Raw genomic sequence first — 26,106 nt, 5'->3', positions numbered from 1 at the left:
ACTTAGCTTAACCTATGAGAGAAAGGTTTGTCTTTAGTTTAGTGGAAGTTGAATGTCTGCATACCCACCGCCTAGGAGTCGTCCCTGGTTTCAAGTCTTTTGAGGGGTGATCATGCTGTAGTAGATGTGATCTTGCTTCCGAAAGAGAAGGCTGTGCTACCCATTTTTATTTCCTAAATTAACGTGACTCAGAGAGTGGTTTTGCTAAGGAAATTTAAGCACACTCAGCGTATACATCAAAAAGGAAAACAAAAAACAAAATTCTGAGAGAGAGATAGCAAGCATAATGGCCCTGGAATCACTATGTGATAACCACAGGTCGACTCACCCAGTCAAACATATGTACACCAGTGTTTTGATTCCTTAAATTACTACCCCTTTCCCCTAGCCCACCCCCTCAATCCCTCCCTCCCCCTCCCCCCTTCCCCTTCCCCCCCAATGCATCTGCTCTCCCTCCTTAATCAGAGATGGTTTAAGACTGTTGACTCTGCAACCTCAGGTATATGTGCTTAAAAAAAATGCAAGGAGAGAAACCTCTGAACGTCGACTGTACAGCAGTTGCCTTCCTGTGCTGAAAAGTGGGCCACCTCTGGGGCTTGTTTTTTTTTTTTTCATTTGTCCGTTTGCCTCTAAGGGTCTTTTTTCTCTCTTTCTTTTTTTTTTTTCTTTTTTGTCTTTTTCGCTGTCCAGACCTCCCCTGGCACATCCAGGGTCTCACAAAGGATTTGCAAGGGCCTTTTTAGATCGCTTGATCATACTGGGGTGGAACTCCGTGTGACGCCGGGCATGCTTGGTCAGATGGTCACTCCTCATGAAGCGCTTTTCACACAGCGGACACCGGAACTGCTTTTCGCCGGTGTGGGTTCTGTAGTGGCGGGTCAGCTCGTCTGAGCGGGAGAACTTTTTAAGGCAGTCCGGCCACGTGCAAGGAAAGGGTCGCTCACCTAGGAGAAGGGAATCAAGACAGGATGAATTTCTTTTTTTTAAATTTTAAAAGTCACAGGATCATAGACCTAGAGCTGGAAGGGACCTTAGTGGTCATCTAGTCCAACCCCCTCATTTTACAGATGAGGAAACAGGTTAAGTGACTTGGCCAAGTCACAAAGGTAGTAAGCATCAGAGGTAGCATATAAATCCAAGTCTTCTGACTCCAGAATAAGTATTCTTTCTCCTGTACCACACTGCCTTCCATAAACCCATGCATCCCCAAATGCCATGGTTAATAACGTTAGCTTGGGAAACACAATGATATATGATGTCCCTTATACTCATGTGGCATTTTGCTGATTATAAAGGGCTTTTTACAAATTATTAAGTGCTTTCAAAGAGATTCTCTCATTTGAACCTCATAACAGTTCTGAGGTAGGGAGGGCAATTTTAATTATCCCCACTTTACAGATGAGAAAACTAAGGCACAGACTACTTGACTGAGGCCATGCAGAGAGTGGAAGAATTAGCACTCTAGTCTGACATAGTCCCTTTTTATTTTTTCCAGCTTCCTGAGGCTTGATAAAATTCTTCATGGAGTCATTACGTTCTACACAAATGAAATTGGTATTTAGCTCTTTTCCCTGGTCACACAGTATCTTGAAGATCAGAGGAGCTCCTCTTTTTTCTTCACATTGAGTAGGAAAAATATTAGACACTAGTTTTTGTTTTGAAGGGTTTTTTTGGTCTTTGTTTTGGTTTGTTTCATTTTAGTTTTATAGCTAATGAGAGCCTAAAATTGCAGCCCTATACCACATTTCAAAGTCATAGAATCTTAAGGTTGGAACAGACCTTACGGGTCATCTAATCCAATTCACCACCTAGTGCAGGAATCCTTCCTCCAATATAATAATAATAGCCAGCATTTATACAGTGCCTTAAGGTTTGTAAAGTACTTTACAAATATTGTATCACTCTTATTCTCACAACTACCCTGGGAAGGAAGTGTGGTTAATCATCTCCATTCTACAGATAAGGAAACTGAGGCAGAAGTTAAATGCCATTCCCAGGGTCACAGAATTAGATAATGTCTGAGGCTGGATTTGAACTCAAGTCTTCCAGACTCCAGCTCGAGCACTCTATCCACCATACCACCAAGCTGCCCACTAGACATAAGTCTACCAAATGGTCATCGTCCTGTGACTGAATAGTTACCAGGGATGAGGAATGCACTACTTATCAGGGCAATCCATACACTGGCAGCCTGTTGGTTCTTTCTTTTACTGCCTTGCTGCATTTTGTGTTCATTGGTCCTACTTTGTACCCTAAAGCAGCACCAGGAGGATCTATTTCCCCCCTTTCATGTGACAATCCTTTTAAATATTTCCAGTTTCATTCTCCCCTTAATTTTCCACACTTTGGGGTCAATACTCCTTGTTCCTTCAACTATTCCCTATCAAACTTAATTTCCAGACCCTTCATTAGCTGGCTGCCTTCCTCTGGGTACACTCTGGTTTGTCATGGTCCCTCTTAAAAATGTGCTATCCAGAATGGAAAACAATGCCCCTGATGTGATCTGACCAGCAGAGAGCTCCGTGGGACTGTTAAACCCCGGCATTAGGGGGTGGGAGTGAGAGTAGGGGTATCTGTGTGAGGCCAAAGGAACATAATAAAAGGAAAATCCCCCCCTCCCCTTTCATGAGGACTTCTCCCCACCTGCCTGCCTACTGCTCATGCCTTTCCAAACATGGTCAAAAGTGTCAGGAATGGGAGATTTGGCATACACAGACCCTTCTTCTCCACTGAACTTCCTAGAGGCTCCTTTGGTAGGTGCAAGGAGTGACTATTTTTCTCACTCCCATCCTCACCTTCCTGGAGCCCAGAGAGACTCACAGAGGCTGGGAGCTGTCCAGCGCGGTGCATCTGAGTCATCCAAAAATTATTCATTCTTTTTCCTCAGATTCTCTAACCTGTGCCAATGAGATGCAGAGATAAGGATAATAATAAATAATAATAATTATAATAAATTCTATCACCTTAGGGGCAAGCTCTAATGAACTACACGCTCCCCTCTCCCAGTTTTTGTTAAGAGGGACATTAACCATAAGGAACTCTACCGCTGGCTTGCTTTCATCCAGACTAAAAGACAGGTCAGGCTAGGGTGTAATAACTGACTTACTCCACCCAAGATTGGAACATCTTTTAATAGTTGCAAGTCAGCCACGAAGCGCACTCCAAACCCAAAAGCTACGCTAGTAAAAGGCAACCATAAACCTTTGAATCCTGCATTCTGCATATGAAGGATTGGTGGATATTATGGTAGAAGTTGGGTGTGAACATTCAAAAACAATGAATGAATGAATGAACAATGAATGAATGAATGAAAAGGCATTTATTAATTGCTTACCATATGCTAAACACTGCTAAATGCTAAATGCTGGAGATACAAATATAAAAAGAAAGACAGTCGTGGGCCCCTTAAAGTACTCCTAGTGGCAATAAGGTTTAAAATAGCTCCTATCTTTTGCCAACTCCAGGAGATTAAACTGTACTGTGTATTATTCAGTTGAGAAACGTTGAGCTGAAAGGTACTAGACTACCCAATGCATTTCTGTGCTCCCAGAGGGCAGACATTAGGTCAAGCATTTCTTTGTATCTCTTCCTCACCACCCCCACCCACCCCCACCCTATAGTGCCTAGAAATGCTGAGCACAAATAAGGTGCTCAATAAATATTTGTTTACTCCAAACTAAATTAAACACAGTTGGTTCTGCCTGCGATGCTGCCCACTCAGGGTGAGTAAAGGGTTGAATGGTGTCCCACTATCAATCTACTTAAGAGTCAATGGATTGCTACAAAGAAATATTCCACTTGTTTTAATTTCATCTTGAGACCAAAGATAAGAATTCTTAGCATACAGAAACAGAAGCAGTTTAACAATGGTAATCTAAAAACAGTGATTTATGGAGAACATATTATTATAGTAGTGATATCCATTAGAAATTTCCCATGAGCTAGAAACAGGTGTGTGAAATAGCTGGCTCAGAAATGTATATGCATCTCATTTAGAGGTGTTTCCTAAAGGCGCACAGTCAATAGCCAATCAACTAGTTATGAAATTTTGTTTAAAATTTCAGGATTGCTCCCCTAACAGGTGGCATTTCATGTTTGTTTTTCCAAATGCAATTGCTTCTCAAACAGCCACTGTCACTGAGTCACATCCCCTATGCTCAAAGCATATGGCAGAGTTGAAACCCACAGAGCCATGAGCCATTGAAGGCTGCTAACATCATCTGCTAGCTAGGTTTCTTTGGAAAAGAGTAACTCCCCACCCTGCACAAAATCACAAAGCTGATTTTCAGTGCACTGGAAAAAAAAAACCCAACAACAAACCTAAATTCCCAAGAGATATCTTAGAGAAAATGGTATTGAATGTTTATCCATCTTCTGGCACCCTCTTGAAAGAACAATTTTGAGGCACATACCTAAACCAGTAAACATCCCTTTTCAACTTAAAGGCCACTTTCTCCATTTTTCTAAATAAGAATGAGAGAAGTTTGTGCATCCTATTATATAATTAACATAGCACTAAACTAACATGCTTTTAAAAATGTCATATTATTACCTATAAGTGAACTTGTACTTTAGGCCTAGAAAACTAAAGAAGGGAGGAGAGAGTTAGGATGCCACAGCATCTTTATAGAATCATATACTCTTAGCACTTGGGAAAGAACCCGGGAGAACATTTAGTCCAATGCCTTCATGATACAGATGAGGAAACTGAGGCCCAGAGAAACCAAATGATTTGTCCAGTGTTACAAGCCAGTTAGTGGCACAGCCAGGGACTACAAGTCTGAATCTCCTCACTCCCAGATGAGTTCAAAAGGAAAATATTCAACATTCTTAGCACTGAAAGCATCATTTTGTTTAAGGGGACAATCATACACCAAAGAAACTGTCCAACAAAGCAACTTACACTGTCTTCTGGAATACTAATGATTATTTACCATCAGAACTAGAACTTTTCCTTTTAAAAAAGTTGAACACACCTATCAACAATGCTTTGTATCTATCATTACCAAGAAAAAGCACCCAGATGCTATAAACACAACAAATTCAATTTTACAGAAAACACTATTGGATAACTTAACAAGCATTCTGAACTTTCACTTTTTACAAGCTGTTCTCCTTCCATTTATTTCCATACTGAATTGAAATTCTCTGACAAATACTGAGCAGAAGATGAAAAAAAAAATCCACAAAGTTGCTTGCTGTACCAAGTATAGGCTGGGTCTTTTTTTATAGTTATCTGTTTCCCAGGGGCCTCCTTTGTCTTTCATTCAGTTGTCCTTAGTAAGTTCAGACAAATTGGAAGACATATTCTTTTTCTGGATAAGGATTTTCCCACCTTCCTCAAATAAAGCATAATTTTTTAGAGAAATGATTTTACCTGGTGACTGCTTAACTGAATTTAAAATTAAGCTTATTCTTCTTGGTCAAAGTCCTGAAATGAAATCTTGATGCCTGGTTACAGGGAATATCTTAGTGATGGACAAACTCAAAGGAAAAATTAGCAGACTCTTTTCTAATTTATTTTTACACTCATGTCCTCTTCAGGCTTAGTCACCTGCAATCCATTCCAGAATTAGGGAGGCCAACACTATTTCAGAAGTGTCTGCCCCTACCTTCATCACTATCTCCTACCTCTCTCTTCTTTCTCCTCAATTTTCCCTCCTCCAGTTTAAGTCAGAATTAACTTTGGTAAAGGTAGGGAGAAGAAAGTTCGAATGCTTCCACTCCTATTCTACAGAAGCATTCTTTTGAAAAAAATCTTCACCATGGAGATTTTGGTACTTCTTTGAATGCAAAGCAAACATCGATTTCTCTGGAGAATGATTGTTTCTGGCAGATTTGTAGGAATGAGACTTTCTTTAGAAAGACCTGGTGTTTAGTGACTGCTTAAAAGCAACCACAAACGCACTGTGGAGATCTTAATAGGGGGTTCAGAGATGTTCCTTAAGGTCTTTCAAACTGGGTACATGGGCCATCTGAACATGTATTTCTAAAAGATGAGTTCATCTTTTGTAGAAAAATGACTCATTTCCTAAAGGCTGCTAAAGAGACAGCGAGAATGGTCCTTGGAGACAGGAAGATCTCAAATCCTGTCCCTGATTTATTTGGGGTGTCTTGTCCTGGTCAAGTCACTTCACCTGAGCACCCTAGGGAACTTCTGTAAGGCTATAAGGTGAAGAATAGATGTTAAGCTACATGGAGTTCCTTATATTACTGGAATCACATCTGCTCCCTATCCCCAAAGCTTCATCAATATATTGATGGGAATGCTACTTTCTTAGAGTCTATGCTAGCAGATTTCAAGTTCTGGACACTAGAAAAGTGTCCAATACGGGTCCATCAGTGACCTAGGTACCAGACTAGTTAAGTCTGCAGACGTTTATAATCAGAAGGTTGACCACAAGGGTCACAGATTTATAGCTGAGAGGGTGCATGAAGGTCAATTAGTTCAACCCCCTAATTTTCCATGAGGAAACAGGCGCAGAGAAATTAAGTGACAGAAATGGGATATGAATCCATGTGTTCTGACGCCAAATCCAAGACTCCTTCTGCTCTACCATGCTGCTTAATGACTGTAATGATTCTGGGGAGGTCACAAGACGGGTGGAGGAATTGAGATCTGTATTGGTGGTCACGGACCCACAACAACAAATTCATGGATCCTTAAAGTATTGATATGTAACTGGAATGCTTCCCAAGCCTTACCAACTCCCACGCTATGTCTCCTTGAGTAGGATCATCTCTACCTCCTCCCTATTAGTTAACCTTGACTTCATTCTTCGGTTCCTTAGTTCTATTAGGTCAATATATATAATTATTTATCATACGGTTTAAATCTAACTTTATGTGATTAGAGATTGTATGAACCCAGAATGTTCTCTGACTTCAGTAACTCTCTAGGAATGCCATAGATGGTTACAAGGAAATTTGGGTTCTCCCAGTTTCTGGATCCACCCAAAACATTCCTACTCTGTGTCTCCACACCCAGGTCTTGTTTTATAAAGGTTTACACAAGCTCATTTTGCCAAAATTTTATTGAATGTTTACATTTTCTGATATCCATCTCAGTCTACCTTGTTTTCATGTTGCCCTCTGGGCAAAATTGCTTAACTGGGTACTTATGGTTCATGTGCAGGTATCCTTGTCCAAATCCTCCATAATATATACCTCTCAGAGCCTAGAGGAAAGGGGAACCACATCTCCTTTCTTGCTCCCCTCTACCAAACAATCTAATAAATTTCTTTCTAAAACTATTTCAGGTTTTGGGGTTTATTCTTGTAAACAACATCAGACTTTGCTTTGGTTTGCTGGGGCCCAGGCCTCTCTAAGTCCTGCTTCCATGCCACCATAGTACCCACCCTACCTCCTTTTCCAGCTTCCCTTTATGTGTAGTCTTCCCCCATTACAATGTAAGCTTTTTTCAGGGCAGGCACTATCTTTTTTGCATTTGTACCCCTAGTGCTTAGCATAATGTTTGGCACATAGTAAGAACTCAATAAATGCCCACTCAAACTCTACCTTTCTCTCTTTCTCTATCTCTGTTTATGTCTGTCTATGTATCTGTCTTTCTAATCTTTCTATCTCTGTCTTAAGAGGCCTTCCATCTTGATATGGCAGAATGGTCTTGCCCTCTAAAATGAGTTGAGTTGTAAAGCAACTTCTCCTAGATTTAGTACATCTGATTTCAGTTTTTCCTACCCACTCCTTCCTCTTTCTTTTATATTTCTACCTGCAAGAGAAATCCTTTCGCATCTGAGTGCCAAGATAGCAGTGCCAAGGTTATTGGCCAGGGAGAGCACTTACTAAGAAAATGAACAAAATAGAAGGAGGAAGAAAGAGGAGTAAGAAAGTTTCTGAGAGGCACATAAGCTAAAAAGTTCTTCTCTCTGGGGCTACTCCTTTGCAAACAGCTTTGGAGGTGCCCTAAGCCATCAAGACAGTTTTGTGTGGGTCTAAGAATAGAAAAATACAGCAATCCACTAACAACTGGAATTCTTCTAGACATAAAGGAAATCATTACTTGCAGATACAAAATTCAGGTAGTTACTGTTTCCCCCAGAAGTGCAAAATATTCCAGTTCATGGCAAAAAAAAAAAAAAAAAAAGTTTGCAGGGTCTTTGGGAATAGAGAAGACGCTTGTTTCTTTCCAGAAGTCATTTCCACTCATGCTAATTTTGAACATCACTGGAAACCAAAAACCCTATTTTCTAAAGTATAGTTGACTAAACAAAGATATTTATGTACGGATGAAATAGTTTGATATGCTTTAAAAAAATAACACTGGCTGAATGCTAATATCCCATTTCATCATTCAATCTCATGCAGTAATCTAATCCTCTTTGTGACTTAGTTTTCTTTCCTATAACATGAAGATTTAGTAGGGCAACCAGACAACCCAGAAGTAGATCTTCAATGAGGATTTCAGATCTAGTGCTGGAAGGGACCTCCAAGACAATTCAGTCTGACCTTTTATTTTACAGGTGAAGAAAACTGAGGCCCAGGGAGGCCCTTAATTGCCCAAAGTCACATAGGTATAAACAACAGAGGCACAAATATGAATTCAGGTACTCTTACTCCAGAGCCAGGGTTTTTCCCCGAGTACCAAGCTACCTTATCCCAGTCTTGGAAGTCCAGGAAATGGGAGCATATATGTGACATTCCCATCCCTGGTTCTAGCAAGCCAATATTCTGTAACACTAACCATAACTTTAAACTTGCCTTGGTGCCAGACCTGGCATTTACTGGCAGCAGACGGGGTGTGTGTAGTAGTAGTAGTGGTGGCAGGAGGAGGAGGAGTAGAAGTAGTAGCTTATTTTAAAAATTATACTCGATGTGTATATACATGCACACATAATATACATATGTATAGTATACATGCATGTAGTAATCTGGTGGTGCACATACACAAGTATATTTGTATTTTTTTCCTAATTATGAAACTGGAACTTAGAAAGCTATTTTCCTTGGGAATGGAGTATGAACCATAATGGAGTATCCTGAACATGAAATTGGCATTTACGGTAGCAATTATTTATTTCTTTGCACTTGCATCCCCGGCACCAAGCATGGTACCTGGTACATAGTAGGCATTTAATACTTATTCACTGACTGGTAGGAGGAATTGAAAACAGTATCTAAACTAGGGAATTCCTGAAATAATATGGGGGGGGGCAGGCATTAGAGGAGGCCTATGCTAAGGGATTATACAGAGTTTTACTCTAGCTCTGCTGGAAAGGGATAATGGCAGCCCTGTTTGCAAAGTAGAATAGGGAAGGCCAAGACATTACTTTAAGGCCAAAGGTCAGCAGTGGAAAGTATTTCATTAATAAGGGAAGTAAATTTGCTCTCCCCCCCTTCCCGCCCCCTCCCTTGGCAAATTAAGTAGGACTAAGAAGATGAAAACATCATAGCTCTTGAGCTGAAAAAAAATTTAAAGGTCATCTAATTCAACAATTTTATTTTGTAAAAGAGGAAATTAAGACTCAGGGAAGTGAAATCCTGCCCCAGGGACCTTAGATGGCATCTAGTATAAGCCTCTGATTTGACAAATGAAGAATCTAAAGCCCAGAGAAGTCAAGAAATATGTCCTGCAGGTAGTAAGTGGCCACTCAGACTCAGAAAAGAAACCCAGAAGAACAAACCATCTAGAGATATACGTAGAGAAAGAGAGCTTTCATAAGCTTGGGGCTTCCACACCCACAGCCACAGTCAGCAGGGCAGATTCTGGAAAGGCTGACAAAATAAGCGCCTATCCCAACCAAAATCTCCACTAAGAAAGGCAGGACTAGGGCTAGCATTCTGCCCAGAGGGATCCATGCAGCTGGCCCCAGGAAGAAGAGGAGGGACTAGGAAAGAGCTGGGCTAAATTCTCCACATATTTGCAAATCTGACAAGGCCTAACAGTTAGGAATTCTGTAACTTTGTAACCTCATCCTCTGTTTATCATTTACACCCGGTGGGTCCCACCCCCCCCCAACCCTGTTTCCCTCAAAAAAAAAAAAAGCACTGAGTCACCTACTCGAGTTCCAAAGCTGACTCTTCTATTTGTCTTCTATGTGACCTTGGGAAAATCCACAATCTCTCTGGGTCTCTATTCCTTTATCTATAAAATGGGGGAGGTTTGATTAGATGACCTCTCAGATCTCCTCCAGATCCAGACATATGAGCTTACTGACTGGAAGGAGGGTTATTTGCCCTTTTCAGAAAGCAAGTCTCAGTAGGAGAGAAAGGCCTGTGTCCTCTCCTGAAGGCTGAATGGTACAGAGGAGAGATGGTCATGAGAAATCAATAGGGGAGAAGAGAGAACCACATCCGGCAACTTGCAGAAAGAGAAACACCAGCCTCTGATATTTACCAGCTATGTGACCTTGGGCAAGTCATTTAACTTCTGTTTGCCTTAACTTCCTCACCTGTAAATTGGGGATAATAATAGCACCTATCTCCTCTTAACTGTTGTGAGGATCAAATGAGACAATATTTGTACACAGTAAGCACTATATAGATGCTAGCTGGCACTCATAGTATTATATACTTTTTAGGCTCAATCAATAAATTCGGCAAACATTTAGACTTTGTATACCTCATCTTCTAAAAACTGAAAGTTTAAATCTATGACCTCGTGGATGTGAAAAACCTATCTCCATTTATGTTATGCCCACATATGATAGGACATCAACCAATTAATCCCTATCCTATCCCAATTTATGTTATGCCCACATATGACAGGATATCAACCAATTAATCTGCAAGCATTTACTATGTGCCTGCTGTGGGCCAGGCATCTGAAGCAGGTACTAGGGATACAACTACAAAAGAAAAAAATGAAAGGACCCCTACTAAAAGAAGCTAAACCTTACTTTTCAAACAAAAATACAGATGAAAGCTTCTTGGTATCATTGGATGAAAAATGACAAACTAATTCATGATCATAAAATTCAGAGCTGGAAGGATCATATAGAGAGACTTAGAAGGGACCTCAGAGGCTATCTATTCCCATACCCTCTTTTTACAGACGAAGAAACTGAGGCCAAGGGAGGTTGTACTCATTCCACTGTACCATAATGCCTTCACCTTGTTCAACTGCACTCATTTTGACAGACAAGGAAACCAAGGCCCACAGAGATTAACCGACTTGCCCACAGTCACACAGGTATTATGTGTCAGAATTAGAATCTGAATTCAGGTAGGTCCCAGGATTCCAAGTTCAGCAAGACAGTCCAGCACTCTTCCTACTGAACCATGAGGTCATCTTATCCAACCCCTTCATTTGACAGATGATCTAAGAGACCTGCCCAAGAGACCTTCAAAAGCATCTGGTAAAAGCAGCCCTTATTTTACAGATGAGGATAAAGAGACAGTGTCAGAGAGACACAAGTGATTTGCTCAACATCAAACAGCTGGTGGCAATGTTGGCATTAAAAACCTAGGTCACTGGACTCCCACTTCTGTATTCTTTCACTGTCTCAAAACACAGTAAGAGGCCCCAGAGTAGTTGGTAATATTTTCACCACGCATGTGTTAAAAAACACCAGAGACAATGAAATACGGATTTTACAGCTAGAAGGGCCCAGTGGTCTTAACCTTTTTTTTTTGTGGTGGAACCTGTTGCTAACCACTCTAGAAATTTCAGTGTGACAATTTACCTTGGAAATCAGCAAATCAGGGCTTGATTTATTGTTTTGTTGATTGTCTAGACTTAAGAAAGTGGAGAAAATGTTAATGATGCACATTAAACTTAAAACTGGTGTGCCATACACCATTCCCCCTCCCCCACCAAGTCAGTTGTTAAACATTTACCAGCATATTACTGCACGGAACCCTGTAACAATCTGGTGAAATCTATGGACCCCTTCTCAGAAAAAATGTTTTTGAATGCATAAAATAAAATACATAGGGATTACTAAGTATAATATATTGAAATTACATATAGAGCTGTATATTACATATCTAGTACGGTATATATTATATTGCAATACAACGATCATATTTATCAAACAAATTAGTGCACATAGGGTTAAGAACCCCTAATTCCAACTATGTCCTCTTCTAGCTTCTTTAAGGGAAATGCTAAGTTTTTCTCCTTTCATATAATACTAGAAACTCAAAATGATTCTTAGTGACCACCTAAGTATAAAAATTGTTTTCACCTGTGACACTTATAAATGAGGTAGCTGAGTGGGACACCTAGCCAGAATGACATCTGGCAAAGAAGAAAATAATCTGGAATACTTTTCAGCTGCTAGAAGGTGGGGTCCAAGTTGCTGGTCAGTCAATGGGCAGAAAGACTATTATTCTGAACTGCTACATTAAGACCTTGGGTTTGATGGATAGATGGGTAAAGAAATTATTAAGCACTTGTTTATAAGGCTAGAATGACCCTACAGTAATAGTTTTCCAACTTTTTTTCACTTAGGGACCCACTCTTTTTTTCCCATAATATAGAACTTAAGCTTCTCAAGACTAGGGAAAGGCAAAGGCGGGTATCTGAGGAGGCATTTTTTAATGTTACTATAAAGGGCATAAATTATAAAGATATATTTGTCATGAGGATAAGATTATTTCTAAGGTCCTTTGATGTCATTTACATTCTTAGTGCCCCAGATAGCTCTCTAAGACTTAAAAGTTACAGTTCATTGCCAACTACATTAGTCGAGAGAATTTCCAAACCAATTCTCTATAACAAAAAGTCATAGGCCTCCTGTGTGTATATAGTATGTATACTCACATGTAAATAATACCAGCATTTGATACTGATTTGTACCAATTGGTACAAAAATTGGTATTTGTTTACCAATATGGTACGTATTTACCAGCATATAGGTACAGTAAATCAAGCTGCACATGTTACAGGAAGGCTCAAAGCCTCTCCTGGACAGTGGAGGAGAAGGAGGTGGGCCTTCCCTAGGGCACAGAGATGCTTTGCCTAAAAGGTACCATCAGCTATCACAAAGAGCCACAATTCATCTGTAATTTAGTTGTAAAGAAAAAAGCCCTGGTGAGGAGAGGACCAGCTTTCATAGATCACATCCAAGACACAGTTCCACACATAAGCTTTGCTTTGTTGTTCCTATTGTAACATCCCCCTACCTTGACATGTTGGGGATAGTCTCTTTTCTTTTACTGCCACCATGCACCCTAGACCCAGTGTGGGTCAAGGAGATTTTTGAACTGGGCATCGTCACCATGACCACGACCACCCAATTTCTCTCTATAGTTTTAGTTCTCTTAGAACTGCAATGCCTCGTATAAACTGAGAGGACACGATCAGGAAAACAGCCTGGGAGGTTCACAGGATCATAGTTAGAAATGGAAGGACCAGTAGAGGTCACTGAGTCCAACCCCCTCATCTTACAGATGAGGAAACTGAGGCACAGAGAGGATAAGTGACTTGCCAGAGGTCCTACAGGTAATAAGTGCCTGAGGCAGGATTCCAACAAAGGTCTTCTTGACTTTAAGCCCAGGGCTCTACCCACTGCAACATGCCAAAGAGTCTGGGTCACCCCATTCAAAAGCCTGGCATTAAATATCATGAACACCAAATGGCCAAAGCTCTGGTGTGTGCATCTTTTTTGAAATTCCTTCTCATCTTTTCCCCCTCAGGTAGAAGGTAGGAGGACACTTGACCCAAGAGTGTTTACTGGGACTAAATCTTATCCTCAGTGGTGAAGAACCACTCAAGAAGGTGCTGCCCCACAATGTCCTCAGCCTGGGCTGTGGTACAATGTAGGACATGAGGAATTACCCAGGTTAGCACAGAAATAGGCCCCATGCTCTCCTTTGATGAGACAAGAGTGATTTTCACTACACATGCATCTATAGCTAATGACAGTGAGGAAACAAGTCTGTCAATAGGAAGAAAAACAAGGCTGTTCTGTAGCACATCCTTCTCTCTTCATTAGTGATGTTCAAACAAACAAACAAACAAGCAATGGTCTCAAAAACCACAATGCCTCACAATGGTGTCAGCGTAGGGCTTTGAGCCATTTCTCTGCATGTGTTTTTAGGAGTTACTTTTAGGTGCAGAGTTTTTTGGTTTTTTTTTGCCTCATAAGATGATTATGGTGCTATGGTTGCGTACAGTGCAGTTATCTACCTCCTAAACTCCAACATTAACCACTAAATAAATAATTCGGTTTCATGTACTGTAAGTCTTTATTATTATATAATAGTATATATTAGCACATAGGATAACAAATGCTCATGTTAACATGAGATATTTATATCCATATCTCTAGGCAATTAGAAAAAAAAGAAAAGAAATAACGGAAAGTCAGATCCAGAGAGTACCTAACCCAAGGCTCTTATCCATTTACTCTACTTAGATCTCTGGAACTAAATTCCAGAGAACCTATCAGTAGGGGCCCCCAAAACACAACTCTTCAAACAGCTATGGGTTACCTTTTCTGCTAAAACACTGTTCCTTGGTCTTCGGGTTTATGGCTCTAATCCATCCAGAACGGCAGAATGTTATGACCTCGGAAAGGACCATAGGGCTCAGCTAGTCTAATGCCCTCATTCAGGAGATGAGCAAACAGCCTCAGAGAGGTGACCTAACTTGCCCAGGAACAAAAACAGAGCATGTCAGGGCTGGGGTTCAAACCCAAATCTAACATTCTTTCCATGCCTCCTGCATATCTCCATCCTCTCGAAATGGAGAAGAACAAACATCAGAGGAAAGATCTATATTACTCCATTCTTGGACTATACTGTCTATAGTCATGAATGATCTATATACACACAACTGGGTTATCTTTGGATGAAAGGAGGTGGCTTTTTCTCAGGCCCAAAGGAGGATGCAAGACTCAGTAGCTAAAGGAAAGGAAGGGTAAGAGTGGGCAAGGCCTGAAGTTGAAAGACTACGCTGGACCAAGCTGGACCAATCACAACTGCAAGTCATGCTTAGAGAGAACAGCAACAGAGAAATGATTGTCTGACTTTGGGATCAGATCCAATTGGGACTTGGGAGAGAGGGGTGGGGTCTATCCCCACTGGCAGGAAGCCCAGATAATCCAACCTGGATCCCTATAATGTCCAACTCCAAGACTCCTGGGAAAAACTACAGATGCTTCCATTGCTCAATGACTTATCTACAGCAAGCCTCTTATGTAGTCCAAGGTCTCTCCGGCATCCCAAGTCACAGACTCACAGATTCAGAGCTAGAAGGCTAATCCAATCACCTTATTTTATGGAGGAAACTGAGTTCCCCCCCTTCCCCCCCCCCAAATTAAATGGATCACAGATATAACAAGAGGCAGAGCCAGGACAGGACACCAAGCCCTTTTTGACTCCATATCCCATACTCCTTCCATACTGCCCAAAGAGCATCTTTCAAAGCCTGTTATCAGAACTGTCTGAAAGTTATGGCTGAAATCTTAATCAAAATATGAGGAAGTCAAGTGGCCATGGGCAGCATATGTGAATTTTAAAGAGAAAGAAGCTTTTTGCTGAGAGCCCACTTCCACTACACAGAGCCACTCATCTTGAAAAGGTGTCAGCAAGTTAGGCCAGGGCCTACTTAAACTCATTCAATAGTTTCTACACCCCTTTTCAACATCAAACATCTAATGCTAGAATGAACCTTAAAAGTCACTGAATCCAAATCCCTCATCTTATAGATGAGACAATTGAGGAATAGAGTGATTATAGGATCATAGATTTAAAAGAAATGGGTATTAGAGGCCATCTAACCCAACCTCCTCATTTTATAAATGAGGCCCAGAGAGGTTAAGTTACTTGCCCATCATCACACAGCTAGCGTCTGACATGGCATTCACTCCTGAGGAGCCAGACTTGGCAAGGGAGCTCTTATGCTGAATTTCTGCTTCCATTTTGGCCTTTTCTGCCTCACTGGCACACTTGGCAGGAACTCTCTCTCCCAGGGGACTGCCTGTATAAGCCAGAGGTGAAGAAGGTAGGACCTAGATTAACATTTGCTCATACTTGCCTTCATGTAAAACAAGATGGCCCACATTTCAGAATCCGTTTGTTCTATGAAGCTGAAATTCCTTTCCTACCACTTTTTTTTTTAGAAAGGTCATTCTTAAATTTGCTTTGGATTTTATATATTTATTTTCTCAATCACCATAAAGGTTTAATTTGGTTATTCAGAGACAGATTCCTTTCCATTGTCCAAATGTCCTGTTATTCTGACTTTTATTCAGAAGCAGAAAGGCTGGTTAATTGTGGGTAGATAGTAACCTCCTGGACTCAGCAGCTGTCACATGGGCATGCCTGAAACAGTGTCGAACATCCTTGGACCTCCAATCTCAGGTCCTAATTCTGAGTTTTCCTTTCCCATATGCCACATAAGATTTCCAATAGTCTTATCACTAAGCTTAGGAAAAAGGACTCCTGGTCACATGCCACATGCATACACTAGACTTGCAAATGGAGATAAGTGGCTTTCACTACTGGAGGCATGAAAAATATATGTCTCTCTTTCTTTCTCTCTCTCCTTATGAGTTCTCTCTGTGGGAAACGCCAACTCCGAAGGTCAGAATGCACCAATTTCTCATTTGCTCCAGTGATTTGCAGGAGGGAAAGGTTGAGGCCAGCATTAAACATAAACATAAAAAAAAGAACTGCTTAAAACGGCATCCTAATGGACTCTCTTTGCCTTCATCAGTCAAAAGGCATTAAGGACATTCTGATATAATGAAGGCCCTCAGGAAGGGTGGGGCCAGAAAAAAAAAAGGTGGTTGTTCCTGTGAGGTTTGTTACAGGACAGCGAGGGAGTGCCCTCGCTGGGCAGAGGCCACCAGGCCCAAGGTGGCAGCCTCCAGCTGAACTCCTGCAGCTCAGCCAGCTGAACTATCACCATTTCACCCAGCTGACAGGAGGTGGTTTGAGGCCAGGATGTTAAACCCTGGACTGGACTGGGCTATTTCAGGCCCCTGTAGGATCTCCTTCTCAAGAGTGTCTTTACCAAAAGAACAAATTTCCATCTTTCTGAGTAGGCCCTTTCCACCGCGCTCCCCGCCCCCCTCGGATAATAGTTAAGTTTTAAACCAGAAAAGGAACCACAACCGTAGTGGGAAGCTCAGGGGGTTCAGGACTGAGGGTCCTGCTCCTTTTCCTTTTGGTCATGTTTTTGGGCTTGTGGTTCACAGCACGAGAAAATGCCCTTTCACAATGACCAACCCAGTAAGGATTTATAGTTTCAAAATCTGTCCCAGCAGGAGCTAGAACAGAATACTCACATTTGTGCAGTTTTCTGTTGACCAGGCTTTTTATGTACATTATCTCATTTGATAGGCTTGCTAAGGAAACATTAGACAAGGGAGGGTTGGACCTTATGAAGAGAGGGGTTGTGGCAACCGTGGGATGAAATTTAGAGAGCTTTTTTTTTCCTTCTGGGTGAGAGTAGCTGAAGGAATAACTGAAGAGCTGGAAGTAATGATTACTGGACATGGAGCTTATTCCATCCAGAATGCTAATAACTGTAAAGTACCAAGTAATCAAATTGATGGGTTAGAAAACAAGCTCACTCCAAGGCCTGCCAGGTTGTTTTTAAGGACTCCTGAAAGCACAGATACAGAGAAATAATCTGGACATTTCCCCCATCCCCCTAATCCCACTGAAATTGCTCAGGAAGACCCTCTGGTTTACTCTTTCCCCAATATATAATGTTATTATCCCTGGGGAATTCTATCCAGGAATTTCCCACCGATATTATGGAATAGTTAGTTCTTGGAATATGCCTATGGTGTTGAGGATGGAATGTAAATCTGATGGGGTGCTCATTTTAGGAGGCCAAAAATCTATTTTTCTCAGGTTACATTCTTCCTCTAATGTGCCTGAATTGACATGGGTGTTAAATACTGAATATATCATCACACTGAAATTCCTATACAGAAATGTGGACATAAATTTGAAGGGACCTTAGACATCATCTGGTCACGGAATCACGGAATCTGAAAGTTGAGACATCACTGGCCATCTAGTCCAACTATACACCAAAGAAATCCTTCATTCACATACCCAACAAGTCATTGTTCAGCCTACATGTGCTTGCAGAGCTCAAAGGAGGGGGAACCCACCAATTCTTGAAGCAACCCATTCTCCATTTAAAAAAAAAGTCCAATCTTCTCATTTTACAGATGAAGAACTGAAGACAAGCCCAAGATCATACAGGTAGTGACAGAGCTGAGATACCAATTTAGGGCTGGTGACTTGATATATGGTGGGCTTTCCACTGCAGCACATGATTACTTTGATTAATAACTACCTCTCACCCTCCCACTTTCCAAGGTCCCCAACAGAAAGTTTCCCTCTTTCTACATCTATTTTGAGAAGATAATCAAGGAAAATGGCTTCACTGAATAATTTAGGCAGAACCCACTTTGCCCTTGCCATGGCAGACAAAGGGTTAAACGAAAGTGGTAGCCAGCTGCCTGCCATTGACCATCAGGTCTAGGCAGCAGTCACTCTTCTGGCTCACAATTTCCACTCAAAGCCACTCCTTCTTTCTTCCCCTCTCTCCCATCCTACTCTGGCCTCAGTGCTCTGAACTGCTGGAGCAGAGCTGCCAAGTCTTCCTTGGCATCCCCACCTCAGGGTGCACCTCCACCTCCCTGGGGATGGAGCAGCCAGCCCAGAGCTTCAGATGCAGCAGATGCTGGTCCTTTCCCTTTTTATGGTCATCGGTCTTTTGCATGTGGGGCTCAGCACCAAACCCTGCCCTTATACAAATCACCAGGCCCTTAGTTATGCTCTGCAAAAGCTTGTTATACAATCAGTTGCGCTTATGCTCCGAACCTGACACTTAGAAGGGAAAGCAGAAATCCTCCAGGTAAACGTTACCTTGCAGTTGCTGGCCAGTCATTCTCCCTTTGCAGCCTGATGTCTCTGGTTCTATTTCACTAATGTACACGTTTATTTCCTAAAAGAATTCAGAGAGCTTTACATAACAACAAAGGTTAGGTAGCTGGCAGCTAGGTGGTTCGGTGGATAGAGCCAGGCCTGGAGTCAGGAAGACCTGAATTCAAATCCACCCTCAGACACTTACTGTGTGACCCTGAGCAACTAACTTAAGCTCTGTTTACCTAATCCATTGAAGCAGGAAACAGCGAACCTCTCCAGTATCTTTGCCAAGAAAACCCGTACAGGGTCAGAGTCAGACATGACTGAAAACGACTGAACAACAAAGTCCTCTGTTTGGCTTCTGTTACTTCCCCGAGACATAACAATGTTACTTAGATAAAGCCACGACAATGGGCAATGCCTTGCTACATCTCTGAGGGCTGGCATCATAGACATAGGGTCAGAAAGTCAAAGGATTAAAGACTAAGAGCCAAAAGGGACCTCACCACCATATGAAGCCCAGGCAAAGTGACTTCTCAAGGTCACATAAGCAGTAAGCATTAGAGGTGGGATTTAAACCCAGATCTTCTGATAGTCCCTCAAGCAACTGTCTGGATAGCAAGGGGGAAGGCAGCAATTTGAGCCAGCATTTATTGTGCACCTGCTGCATACAGGACACTATGTGTTCATCCTTAGAGGGGCTGAGGTCACCTTTGTTTTGAATGAAGTGCTCCTTGACAGACACTGATTATTCAGGGCCTTCTTTAAAGTGAATGCCTGAAATCTGGGGCCCAGGATTGAAGAGAGACCTATTCTTTAAGGGTTTTAACTCCTAGTTAAAGCAGTAGGCCCAGTGCCATTCAGATGGCTCTCTTCAGGCCTTGGTCAGTAACATTCAATCAGATGACTACAGTGTTTCTCATGGAACAAGTAGGTAAAAAGGAATTACTGTCCTCCTTTAGGCCAGTGCTCAGATGCCACCTCCATCCTCTCTCCATCTTAAAATTTCTCTGTATCATTTTGGTTTTCACTTATTTGTGTAAACAAAATATCTGTTGTAAAGATTCCCTAGTGCAATGTAAGCTTCTCGAGGGTAAATACTATTTCTGTTTTGTTCCTTGCATTCTCAGGGCCTCAGCACATAGAAGGTAGTTAATCAATATTTGTTGACTTGAAGGTGGTGGGGAAGAGAAAGAAGAGAAGAGGAAGAGATACAAACAGATAAATGAAGTAACATTTTCAAGAACAATGAACTCAACCAGGATCAGGGTTGCACACTGTTTTTTATGTGTCTAGCCAAACTCCCTTCTAGAAACCTTTGCTGAGTGCACTAGCAATGATAAAAGTGATAATCATAAAGAAAAAAGGGAAAAAACAGCAGCCACCCTTAAGATTTCAAATGCCCTTCGGACCTGACCACCAGGCCAAGGCACCTGTGTGGGTCATTTTTTTTACTTCCAAATGGGATCTAAATATTACCTAGAGTCCTAAATTTAGAACTAGAAGCCTAGAGGTGATCTAATCCAACTCCCTTATTTTACAGATGAAGAAACGGAGGCTGAGAGGTTCAGTCATTTGTCCAAAGTTACGTTGGTAATGAAGGACAGAGTTAGGGTTCAAATTGAGGTCTTTGATTCCAGATTCAATGGTCTATACCACTACACACACACGCACACACACACACTTGCGCATGCATGTGTGTGTATGTGTATGGATTTGGAATCCAAGGGCCTGGATTTAAACCCCAGGTCTGCTACCTTTGTGACCTTGGCTGAGTCATGTCCCTCCTCTGAGCCTTCAGAGGACTGAACCTCAGAGTCCATTTCTTCATCTGTAAAATGAAGCTGGACTAGATGGTGTCTAAGGACATGTCTAGCTCTAAACCTATGATCCTATGTTAGGATATATACTATGTGTGTATCTACATGCATATAGGATATATATTCATACGTATATTTACTTGTATAGGAAATCATGTGCAGGTATAGGCTTATATATGTCTATATACATTTTATACATGTGCATTACATACCTGTACAGATACACACATAAATATACATCCTTTCCTACATAAATTATACATAGGAGTACTAATAATAGGATATACACATTACACATATGTACTACATAACATACACATGTGGGGGCAGCAAGGTGGTACAGTGGATAAAGAGCCAGACCTGGAGTCAGAGAGACTCATCTTTTTGAGTTCAAATCTGGCCTTAGGCACTTACTAGATGTGGGATCCTGGCCAAGTCACTTAACCCTGTTTGCCTCAGTTTCCTCATCTGTAAAATGAGCTGGAGAAGGAAATGGCAAACCACTCCAGTATCTCTGCCAAGAAAACCCCAAATGAGGTCATGAAGAATTGGACATGACTGAAACAAATGAACAACAATAATACATACACATACATACCTTTGCATAGAAATATTATTTCTTATATAGGTATATATATTATATATATATGTATACGTATATGTGTGTGTGTGTGTGTGTGTGTGTGTGTGTATACATATATATATATCTCCATCCTAATCATAGGATTATAGACTTAGCAGTAGAAGGGACCTTTGATATTATCTAGTCTAACCTCCTAATTTTGAGATGAGGAAGTGAGACCTAGAGGGGTGACCCAAGGTCACAAAGGTTGGAAGTAGCAGATGTGGGATTCAATTCCAAGTCCTCTTACCCAAAATCTAATGCTTGTGTGTGTGCATATGTGTGTATATACATGTTGTGCGTATGTGTGCAAAATAAACTCTGTGCCCTTTTATACAAATGACACTAAAGGGATGAACTGTGTTAAATGTGTCACCTTCCAGAGCCACCAGTAGTGCAGCTGGACCAGGTTCAGTATTTGGGGTGCAGTATGGTTCTTGAAATATGGGTGCTGAGTAGAGCTGGGGACATAGCTCTTGGAACTTGCAGAGAGAAGGAAGGATTTCCTAGTGAAGCCTCTGTCAAGAGTCTCCTAATTTGTAGGCCATTATTATGTAATTAATTTCTCTTCTTCAGAATCTAGCACCAATAAAAACCACAATTCTTAGATAATCTATCTGTGCAGAAGAGAGACCAAGACTGAGGAATTTAACAGCTAATCTTACCTTGAAACTGCATTTAAAGCACTGGGGGGTGGGGGGGCGTGCCACCAAAAATTCCTTTGGCCACTACAAGGACCCTTACTTATGGTATCTTTAAATCTGCTTCCTGCAGTGGGAGCTCGGTCCACATTCCATTTACATGGGCCAATGGCCCTATTCAACGACTGCATTAGGATTACAGGCCTGCAGATTATAAACAAGACACCTGCAATCACCATATTTATAGTTTTTAAAAGGCTGCCTGGAGAATTTTAAATGGCTGTCAGCAGATTTTTTAAAATATATACTAGGGTTAACATTTTCACACTTTTCACTGGGCAAAACATCCTACTGAGGTAGCTTGAGGTATGGTCTCATGGCTAACTGAACAGCTGCACACAGACACAGGGAGTAACCATTTCTGAAGAAACCACTCCACTGACAGTCCCAGAGATGGAAATTCTTGAGCTCTCATTGTAAGTCCTAAGAAGCAACAAGAGAAGCTCCTTCTCACCCTCCCACTTGACCTAATAGGGGTGTCCAGGAAGGGAATTTGGACCTTAGGGCCCATTCTAGTTCCAGTCTCTTTGTTAAAGGTGGCAGTCAGTAATGATGTGGACTCCTGCCTACCAGAGAACAGGCCTGAGCCTGCAAGGCCCACAAAACAGCTGCTGGTTGATAACCACCTCTGGCCAGTACAGTACTGTGATGCAGTGATCAAAACTAAACTTAACCCAGTCATTTAAACTGAGAAAAACCAGTTTTAAACCTTAGGTAACAAGCTCTAACATGGAGGGCGAGGGGTGGGGAGAAGCCTTATCATGAAAATATGGGTAGTAGTTACCTAGATTTTCTTAGAAAACAATTTTTTAACAAGACAAAAACAAAAACAAACCACAAACCCCCATCTATTCCCATTCTAAAATCGAAGAGTGAAAGCATTACCTTCACAGTTCCCATTTACTGCCTTTAAAAAGCTCTATTAAATGCTTTCTTCCACAACACAGGTAAGTCTTCTAAACACAGTGTCACGCCACAATAGTGACTAACAAAGGTGATTTCACAGTGGCCAGGCCCTGGGCTGTTTTTATCAGAACAGCAGGTGTAACTGGGCCCGCTAAAGATGGTGGATTAAAGTCTCATAGTATTAAGGTCTTACAACTTTTCCCTGGTGTGTCTGTCTAACAGAGCCAGATTTGGCTCATTAAGGGACTTGTAAGTCTCCCAAGGAGGATTTTATACTGCGGATGTCTGTCTTCTCACTGTCAATGATCCAGTTCTTCACTCCATTTACTATTTTTCATTTTGCTTTACCTAGGAGCGCCAGTTGGGCATTGTTTCTAATAAGAGTCTCCTAACATTCATTACCAAGCCAGGACCTCTGAAATGAACCACGCCCTGAGTCTCACTGCTTGGCTTATGGGTGGGAGTGACACACATAACTGAATAAGGAGAATTAACTCAGATATCTGATTTGGTAAGGAGCTAACCAGCAATGTAGTTGGCCTGTTGTCCATCATTTGGTCAAAATGCTTTGCTGCCCTAAGCAGTGTTATTTTAAACCTCTCCAGGGACTCTTGGCCAAATTTAAAGCCATCTTGGCAAGCCCAGAAAAGTGGCCAGCATAAGGCTAAATGAGAGAGGCATCCCTAAATGACTGTCTATAAAACCTTCGATTTTGTCTGATTTACTCCAATATCACAAGGGGAAAGGTGAGGAGAACAGAAAGATGCTATTTGACTGCCTTTTTGAATTTAACTAGCCAGGCAGGATACTCCGATTGTAGAGATGTGGGGGGCCTTGGGAGTAAGAGAGGAGAGAGGGAAAGAAGGGAAAATGAGGGGAGAAGAATGGGGGGAGGGAAAGAAAGTGGGAATGGGGGTGGGTCAAACAATCGGCTCACCTCGAAAGCCACCTCACAAGCCTTTTTAACGCCCTTGGCACTCAATACACAATCTGCGCATGAGGTTTTAATAACGTGCCATACTTTTAAAAGGTGGGCTCTCATTAAAGAGGTTAGTTTTAGGATTTTTCAACAGGGTGAAAATACAGCTTAAAAAAACTGAAAGCAGGGAGGAGGAAAGTTTAAAAAGCAAACAGTTAAATTATTTTAAAGAGTTCAAAATAGCACAAACCATCTTATCCAATTTGTTTCTCTCTCTCTTTCTCTCTCTTTTTTTCCTCTCCAAAATTTGCAACCTTTAGGAAAAGTGCAGCGTCCTTAACTACCACCAATGTTGCACACGGCCAGAGGCTGGCACGCAAACAGTTAACCCCAACAGCACCTTCGGTTAAGTGAGAGACCACCGCTAACCTGTATGCACTCTGTAATGGGCTTTTAGATGGGAGGATTTTCCATAGACTTTGCCACATCCACTGTATGGACACTTGTGTCTCTTTTCAGAGGCTAGTTTCCCCTTTGCAGACACTCCAGGGTGGAGGAGGGAGAGAGAGCCGGGCACCCCACCAGAATCCTGTCTCTCCTCGGGGCTGTGGGAAGGGCTCGACCCAGATTCGGTGGTCACGTCGCTGTCGGATCCCAGATCCTCATCGGGGCTTTCGATACTGTCACTGCAGAGGGAAGGGGTCGCCAAGGGTCGGTATTTGTTCAGGTCCAACAAGCTTTTGGCGATGGTGACCAGAGTGCAGTAGTCCTTCCACGTATCCCCGGGGTCACCGTGCTCCTTCGTCCCTTCTCGTTCGGGCATCCCCAGCCTCTCCGCCTCGGCGGCCCCGTGCTCCGGCTCCGCAGCGCGGTTGGAAATAGAAACCAGGCACTGAGCAGCCACGAAGTCCATGTAGGCGGCTGCGGACATGGTGCGGGCCAGAGGGCGCAGGGAGGAGCAGGAGGTACCCAAGTCCAGCGGCACCAACTTTCCACCCCCCTCCTGTCGTACCTCCTGGAGTTTGCTTGCTGTTTTATTATTATTGTTATTATTTGTTTATTATTTTCCCCCTCTTTTTCCCCTACGATCAATCAGCTCGTCCTCTCTCCCCCGACGAGCGAGATCGCGGAGCCAAGGGGGCGGGGAGGAGAGAGCCGTGCGCTTTGGAATCCGCGCAAGAAGTCGACCTCAACCCCTCATCTTTACGTAACAACCAGTGACTCCAAACGCAGCATCCACAACCCGGGGCTACCGTGGGGGGCTTTCTCACTCTCCCAAAGCCCTCCCTTACCTGGGACTAGTGGGCGCCTCCAGCTTTCCAATCAATCCCAATAGACAAGCGCAACGGACTCTCTAATAATAAGGCTGTCTTGGAAAGATGCCACACGTGGCGATTTCAAGTTATGATTTCTATTGGGAAAAAAAAAAAGAACCCAAGGCGTTCCGGGAGGGGTAAGAGCTTAAAAAAAAATGCAGAAGGGGGCTCCGCAATTCCCAGCTGCCCAATTTTCTTCGTTAGATATCTCAACGCATTCACCCAAACCACGCAAAAAAACCGTTTGGAGATAGCAGAAAAAAATCTAGGTCTAGGAGATACTTTTGCCCCCGTGCACAGCCCGATCCACTCCCCCCTCTCCTGCCGGTCCTCACTGTTCCGGCATTCTCTTGCTCAGTAACAATTTCGCAGAATCCCATCACGTCACAATCCAAACCCCCTCCAATTGGCCAGCGAGAAAGGTGATTCAACTCTGTTTACTTTCTCCCCCTGCCAGTCAGAATGGCCTTTTGGAGGAGAGGGTGCGTCTATAACTGAGGCGTGTGGCCAATCCGACTGTTCCGTTTCAATGCCTCGTGCTACCCCTACAGCCCTCAAGCCTGGCGCTTAAAAGGGTAATGGCCAGGGGCGGGGGTGGGTCTAGCACTCGGGCCCCGCCAGCTCCAGGTCCCTTTCTAGACCCTTTTCCCTTTGCTAGACCGGGTCCCATTCCACACATGTGGTTTGGTGACACACCGCACGCAGTCGGTGGGCCGAGTCCCTCTAGCCAAAATAATTTGGATTTCCATTTCCGGTCCGTAAGCAGTTAAATGCCTTGCTGCAACTGCTACAGTCCCAGCAACGAGCCTTCCAATCAAAAGTAAGTTGGCTGATGTCACTGACATTAGCTCAGCCAATCAGAAAAGACTTTCCAAAAAGTAAGTGTTGAACACTTGTAAACCGAGTAGTTCAGTTCATTACAGAGCTGGACAGAGCACCGTTTTGGTTTGGATGATAGTAAAATTTGGATTTGAATGAGGGAGGGGCGTTATGAAGAAATGTAATGTAATTATCCAAATGT

At 42.3% G+C, this 26,106-nt stretch overlaps 1 protein-coding gene and 1 pseudogene across 1 annotated transcript; both read right to left on the bottom strand.

Moving 5' to 3' along the window:
- Nucleotides 1-435: 435 nt before the first annotated feature.
- KLF9 (Kruppel like factor 9) lies at nucleotides 436-25,586 on the bottom strand. The gene is made up of 2 exons (XM_036738087.1): nucleotides 24,199-25,586; nucleotides 436-944 (listed from the first exon to the last, which is right to left on the bottom strand). Exons 1-2 carry the CDS (start codon nucleotides 24,698-24,700, stop codon nucleotides 715-717), a joined length of 732 nt encoding a protein of 243 aa, XP_036593982.1. The 5' UTR covers nucleotides 24,701-25,586; the 3' UTR covers nucleotides 436-714.
- On the bottom strand, nucleotides 11,994-12,093 carry LOC118832448 (annotated as a pseudogene).
- Nucleotides 25,587-26,106: the final 520 nt, after the last annotated feature.

The sequence above is a fragment of the Trichosurus vulpecula genome, chromosome 9 (assembly GCF_011100635.1).
Source record: "Trichosurus vulpecula isolate mTriVul1 chromosome 9, mTriVul1.pri, whole genome shotgun sequence".
NCBI lineage: Eukaryota > Metazoa > Chordata > Mammalia > Diprotodontia > Phalangeridae > Trichosurus > Trichosurus vulpecula.
This window is presented reverse-complemented; position numbering and strand designations above follow the sequence as displayed.

What these genes read in the sequence shown, in the direction of transcription:
- KLF9 (XM_036738087.1), bottom strand. Translation starts at nt 24,700, where the DNA reads ATGTCCGCAGCCGCCTACATGGACTTCGTGGCTGCTCAGTGCCTGGTT. An exon ending in CCATTACAGAGTGCATACAG is followed by an intron (nt 945 to 24,198) that starts GTTAGCGGTGGT and finishes CCCTTCTCCTAG; the next exon opens with GTGAGCGACCCTTTCCTTGC.